Below are 6635 nucleotides of genomic sequence, written 5' to 3'. Positions count from 1 at the left end.
GTTTCTGAAAGTGAGAGGAAGGAGAGGAGGTTGTGGACGCAACTGTCTTCCTTTGTCATGTGAATTTTCAGGGGCTGAAGCCTGAAATGAAACCCAACACACATCAATAGCTTTCATGGGAATTCGGTGCGACGGGGTCGGTTTCGGTGGAGGAATGCTATTTCAAAAAAAATAGCTTTAATGGGAATTCCTTCTCTTGTTAAGGATCTAAACTCACAGAGTCTGGAGTGTACATGTATCTAAACAAACTCTATATTGGTAATGACACCCCTACTACTTTTTCCACTCACCTTCTTCGTCTTTTATCACACCCAGATAATTAGCGAGGATAATGCTATGTCATATCAGACAGACAGACAGAAGAGGGCCCAGGAAGAAGATGACCCAAGAATCAATTTGGATCACATACCAAGCTAGAATACGAATTAAAGCAAAAAATAACGATAACCCTGTAGTTGATTTTCATCATAACATGTTCAAAGATGAACTAAATCACAAAAATCATGTAATCTCTCTCTCTCTGCAATTTTTGGTTCCTCTAATGCCTGTAAATAGGTGTCCTCATCGAAATCTCCCCCATTTACACTGTAACAAGGCCTCCATCCCTCCCTACAAAATCAACAAAAACCTCTCTCTCATGGGGTTTTTACATTTCCTGGTAATTCCAATCTTTCTAGCAGTAGTAGTTGATTGTGGTACAGAAACCAATCCCTTAGGCCCAGTGACCAATGTAACCAAGCATCTATCCTTCCCAAATTTCGACCCAAACAAAAACCCAAGAATCCATCACGACCTAAAACTCCTAGGCAACGCCAAATTATCCCCACAAAACGGTATCATCCAAATCCCAGACACCCAAACACAAGATCTCAAATTCCAAGCAGGAAGAGTCATCTACTCCTCTCCCATTCGTCTTTTTGATCCTCACACTCAAACCCCAGCTTCCTTCACCACCACATTCTCCTTCCAAATCAACACCAATACCACCACTGCCTCGGATGCGGGCCAGACCCAAGGCGGATCCGGCCTCACATTCATCATAGTACCTGACGAACTGACCGTGGGCCGACCTGGCCCGTGGCTCGGCATGCTAAACGACATCTGTGACAACAACTATAAGGCCGTCGCCGTCGAATTCGACACTCGCCGTAATATTGAATTCGGCGACCCCAATGACAATCATGTCGGAATTAACCTTGGCAGCATTGTCTCCACCACCACAATTAATGCCTCCGACGCCGGAGTTTTTTTCAAAGACGGATCGATCCACCGGGCCTGGATAAGCTATAACGGACCCAATAGATGGATAGAGATCCGCCTCGGATCTGACGGTCAAGATTATCCAATAAAACCTCTCTTCTCCTCCCCACTAGATCTCTCCAACTTTCTAAGAGAATACATGTTTGTTGGCTTCTCTGCTTCTACTGGTAATCTGACTCAAATCCACAACATAATTTCATGGAATTTCTCATCTGCTAGCGAAGCTCGCCTTCGTCTTCCTTCTACAGAAACTTGTGAGAGAAAGCTAGTGTCACTCTCCAACACAGTTAGAAGAAAACCCACCAATGCTTTCTTGGTTTTTATAGCTGTGGTCATCTTATGTTTGGTGGTTGTGCTAAATCTATACTGCAACAGCAAGAGAAGGGAAAATTCGTCATTAGTTCCTCTTCCTGATAACAAACGCCGGCCTAGACCGCCGAACAAACCTCGGCGATTCGCGATTTTGGAGATTTCCTCGGCGACTAGAGGGTTCAGTGAGGAAGAAGTACTTGGTAGTGATTTGAAAGGGATTTTCTACAGGGGTTCCTTACCCAATGGTGTGTAATTACATATGCATTAGCTGACAACATTATTTTATGTGATTTGATTTACTTCCTTGAACATCTTTTGTGATTTGAATTTATTTCCTTTATGTTTTAGGCTGCCATGTTGCGATCAAGAGGCTCTCGACTCAGTTTTTGAACTCGGCCGGGGTGGATAGGCTGCGGTTCTTGAAAGAAATCAGCCGAGTGAGCCGAGTTCGGCATCCGAATTTGGTCCCTATAAGGGGATGGTGTTGTGATAGGAGAGAAACTATAGTTATCTATGAGTATTTTTCCAATGGTAGCTTGGATAAATGGCTCTTTGCTAGAGGAGTTCTTCAGTGGAGTCGACGATTTAAGGTTTTGAAAGATGTAGCTGAAGGGCTTTGTTTTCTTCATGGTAAGAAACTTGCTCACAAGAACGTGAAAACGAGCAGCGTCTTTCTCAACGTGAGCTTTCGAGCGGTGTTGGGGGATTTTGGGTTAGCTTTTTCTCGTGCCGATTCGAACTGGGTCGAATCGGTTTTGGGTCAGAAGGCCGACGTTTTCGAGTTTGGTATGATGGCAATGGAGATTGTGGCCGGGAGGAGGAGGAGGGAGTGGGATTCAGAATCGGGTAAGGAAGAAATAGATCTGTTGGATATTGTTTGGAGAATGCGGGAGGAAGAACAACTGGTGAAGGTGGTGGATCGGAGGATGAGAACGATCTTCAACTCGGTGCAAGCGATCCGGGTTTTGGAGATTGGGTTGCTCTGCACCGTGAATGAGGCGAAGGCTAGGCCTTCAATGGAAGAGGTGGTGGAGTTTCTAAACATGGAGAAGGCGATTCCCGAGTTGCCACAGAGTCGACCCGTTGCTTTGTTTCCATACAACAGCACAACTGATCTCTGTAGCTTCTCTTCTTGTGTGCTTTTTAAGTGAAACTGCTCGAAATATTCTTCGGTAGCGCATGGTAGAATGTATTAGATCAGATATAAAAATATCTGATCGTTGGATCATTATAGTGGTAGATTAGAGAGTTATTTTAGTTATGCATTTTGAAATAACTAAAATAACTTCCAAAATCCAAAAAAAAAAGGTGTATTGAATTACTCAATCATCAACTTTTGTATCTGATTGAATAAAAATGGTAATATTGTTCCATCGATAATTTTGATGTTTGGGAAGTATCACGATCATCCAATAAGAAGGGTTTCAATTTATTCAAATAAACGATTTGAATAGCTATTGATTCTAACAACTGATTGTAGAGTTGATCATTCGGACTTTTCAATTCATATATGTGGATCTCGGACCTATGAAGACCGAATTTATTTTCAATTTTGTAAGTCCAAAACTGATTATTGGACTCAAAATCACATAATTTTAGACTCTAAAAATAAAAGACGAAAGAAACAATGGCCAATGATTTTTTTTTTAGGTACAAACAATGGCCAATGATGTGTCCATTTTCATGGTTTCTTTTGGGATTTGTGGGGATTCAGGCTCTTTCTTTTTTTCCTTGTTCATGTATCAGTGTATCACTCCCCATATTTTTTTTAAAGGGAAGTGATATTTACGCCCCTTTTAATCACTAGGGACACCAGCGCCAATGTACGTTGCAATCAAACCCACTTGATTTTTCTGACATCAAGTACATTAGCCCCTCTTTAGTCATTGATACACTAGCGCTGGGTGTCCCTGGTGATCAAAAGGGGCGTCAATATCACTTCCCTTTTTTAAATCATGCATGGACATCATTTATTAAAAAAATTCCCCGAATTACTGACTAGCCCAAGTCAACTTCCTTTTACCTTGGTTGAGTACTAATTCATGTCCAAGTTTTGTCTAAACAAGTCAATCAAAATTTCTTTAACACATTCAATAAAAATTGAACGCATCAACCATTGACTCATCCGAGTCAACTCGCACTTGCCTTTCCCAAGTTCTCATGCAAGTTCTGTTTTTGCTCACCAAGTCAATCAAAACTTCATTAACTTACTCGAGTTAATGGCAAATAACACTATCAATCGTTGAGTCACCCATGTCGACTCTCTTTTACCTTAGTTGAATTCTCGTCTTGAGTCCGAGAAGTTTATTCTTATTGTGCCCGAAGCAAGACCACACTTTCGGGACCATATAGTTCCTTTCCTATAATTCCCCATCATTAGCAAACTTCCCAACAAGGCTCTGTTTCTTTTGATATGGGCGTAAAACAAATTTTACCCCCACTTTGAAGTGAAAAAATGGCCATAAAATTCTGCGAGACTAAGCCCCTTATAAGGGTCTATTTGGATGTAGTTTAAATTGAAGGATAGTTAGTTCTCAGGGAGGAGACAGGAATTGGAAATTCCCGGGACTTACTCGGGGTTTCCATTGTTTGCTTAGGGGTAAATGTGAGATGTAGGAAATAAAAAAACAAAAAAAAAAACCAAAAGGTTTAAATTAAATTTGAAATGACATCTTGTATCTTTGTTCCCTTTGCTACAGTAAGTTTACGATTTGCTACAGTCCTACATCTTCCTTAATTAAACAACTAGGTGCGTGTTTGGCGTGCCGTTTAAAACACCGTTTGGCGTTTGAAACACCGTTTTGGGGCCAAACGGCCGTTTGAAAGTGTTTGGGTGCGCAGCCACCGTTTGAAACGCCGTTTGAAACACCGTTTTGAACCCTCAAAACGGTATTTTGCAAACGGAGGGGGGGTGGTCCGTTTGCAAAACGCCGTTTTGAACGGAGTTTTTGGGCTACGGGTTTTTACATGTTTGCCCTCACCAAAACTCATTTTTACGTATATGCATGCGATTTTATGTGTTACGTCAAATATAAAAAAAGTGGGGGTGTTAATATCATTCTTGAGGACACAAATTTGTTAAATTGTTAATATTTAATTCAAAACAAGGGGCTGCTGATATCATTATATGATCTCTTAATTTTGATTTTTTAAAGACAAAAGAATTAAAAGAAACCCTAGTTTCTTACTTTCTTCATCTACTTTGCAAAGTTGCAAATCCTCTCACGCCTCATTGCCTCAGCGCCTCCACTCGTCCATCAAATCCGGCCGTTGAGAAGAAGAAGGAGAAGAACCCCAAAGGTATAACCTTTTTTTTTTTTTGGCAATGATGTTAAATTTTAATAGTATTTGAATGAGATCCTAATGACCTTTTAATATTGGGCCTAATGAGAGAGTAGTTGAGTTACATTGAAGCCAACCAAACAATGCCCTTTTTGGTCATTTTACCACTAAAACTCCGTTTTGGGGCATTTGCAACCAAACACACAATACCTACGTTTGCCGTTTAAAACGCCGTTTTGATCTGGCCAACCAAACATGAAAATGCCGTTTGGCAAAACACTGTTTTGAACCAAAACACCGTTTTGCAAAACGGAGTTTTAAAGTGAAGAGAGAGAATGCAATACCAGAAGCTTTACTTGTGGAATTTCTTCTATTTTGGGTTATATCTCAGGGATGCGGCCGGGATGCCACATCACGCGACAAGCAATAAGTTTTATTTTGTTAAAAGCCATCCAAACATAGCAATTGGCTTACGTGGCATCCAAGCTTGCCAGGATTGTGGCATCCAAACAGACCCAATCATGGTTTAAGAACATCACTTACTTTGAGTGCACTCAAAAGGAAAACAAGATAAAAGATCAAGTGAGCTTTCAAGTGATCCTTTTCTTCCAATTTTGGTGAAGTATCAAATTTTCTTTTCACTTGCTTTGCATGCAAGACATTCCCTTTTAACTCCTCATAAAACCCTCAACCCTCCCTCCCAAACATACCCATCTCTCTCTCTCTCTCTCTCTCTCTCTCTCTCTCTCTCTCTCTCTCTCTCTCTCTCTCTCCACCAAGCTTACCATGACTGACCATTCCAACATTGAGGAACATAATGATAGACAACTCGACCGCGAGATCAAAGAGATGGTGACTAAGCTCACGCAGCGCCTCACCGATCTCCAGTCGACGACCAAATTTGGTTCTAGCCATCATCACAATGATGAAGACGATGCTCAGCATGGCACAAGAATCATCACTCTAGCTGGAAATAACAGTGGAGCAACTATGAGAGCGGATTTGGGTGAGAAATTCAAGTCTTCAGAAGAACACGAACTTGATATGTTGGGTACATGCGTGGTGAACAGTAATTTTCAGGCTGCGAACAATTCGATTATGCTAAGTGGGAGTTACACCTCTCATGATCCGGGTGTTCATATGGTTATCTCAGATTATGTTGAGGAGTATATGGAACATGAACATGAACATGAACATGATCATAAGAAAGGGAAGAAAACAGAGAAGAAAAAAGAGAAGCATTTGGATGTGCTTCATGAAACAAAGAGTGATGGTGACGAATGAGTTACGTAAATATTTTCATATGTGAATGTTGTTGGTTTCTTTTCATGTTTGCTGCAAATTAGTATGACCCTAAATGAACTTCTTTATTAGTATTTCCGTCTCTTTTCCCTTTCTTTAATCTGATTGCACTTGGAAATCTCATTACAAGAAATACAATCATTGGCTATGGAAAAATTCCGTTACTAAAAAATAGAAATCCTCTTAAATATATTTAAGATCACTTCTACTATAATTGGTAGAAGATAATTTTTGGGCTCCACAAGAAGGCATGGGGGAGGCATTTATGTGATGAGATGAAGACGGCTGTTGATCTTGCAGAACATCATAAGGCAACCCACATGGCTTGGTCCCATCCCTCATGGACATCCAATGTGTACGATTAAGGAACCAAAATCTGTTACTTATCGTCGGGTTTTGGGAATTTTGGTTGAATTCATGTTTTAGCAAAATCTCAACCCAGCCCAAGTTGCACCACAAAGATTTGGGTGTCACATCAT

General features: G+C 40.8%; 2 protein-coding genes across 2 annotated transcripts; both read left to right on the top strand.

The window, feature by feature from the left end:
- Positions 1-364: 364 nt before the first annotated feature.
- Positions 365-2952, top strand: LOC143875892 (L-type lectin-domain containing receptor kinase S.4-like). The gene is made up of 2 exons (XM_077377479.1): positions 365-1817; positions 1921-2952. Exons 1-2 carry the CDS (start codon positions 380-382, stop codon positions 2721-2723), a joined length of 2241 nt encoding a protein of 746 aa, XP_077233594.1. The 5' UTR covers positions 365-379; the 3' UTR covers positions 2724-2952.
- A 2637-nt stretch (positions 2953-5589) lies between these two features.
- Positions 5590-6230, top strand: LOC143885613 (uncharacterized). Its single transcript, XM_077389814.1, has one exon. It carries the CDS (start codon positions 5641-5643, stop codon positions 6136-6138), a length of 498 nt encoding a protein of 165 aa, XP_077245929.1. The 5' UTR covers positions 5590-5640; the 3' UTR covers positions 6139-6230.
- Positions 6231-6635: the final 405 nt, after the last annotated feature.

Source organism: Tasmannia lanceolata, unplaced genomic scaffold, assembly GCF_043159265.1.
Source record: "Tasmannia lanceolata isolate RefF3 unplaced genomic scaffold, GAP_Taslan_0.1 ptg000002l, whole genome shotgun sequence".
NCBI classification, from domain to species: Eukaryota; Viridiplantae; Streptophyta; class Magnoliopsida; order Canellales; family Winteraceae; genus Tasmannia; species Tasmannia lanceolata.
The sequence above is the reverse complement of the archived record's forward strand: the minus strand, read 5'-3'. Positions and strand labels throughout refer to the sequence as shown.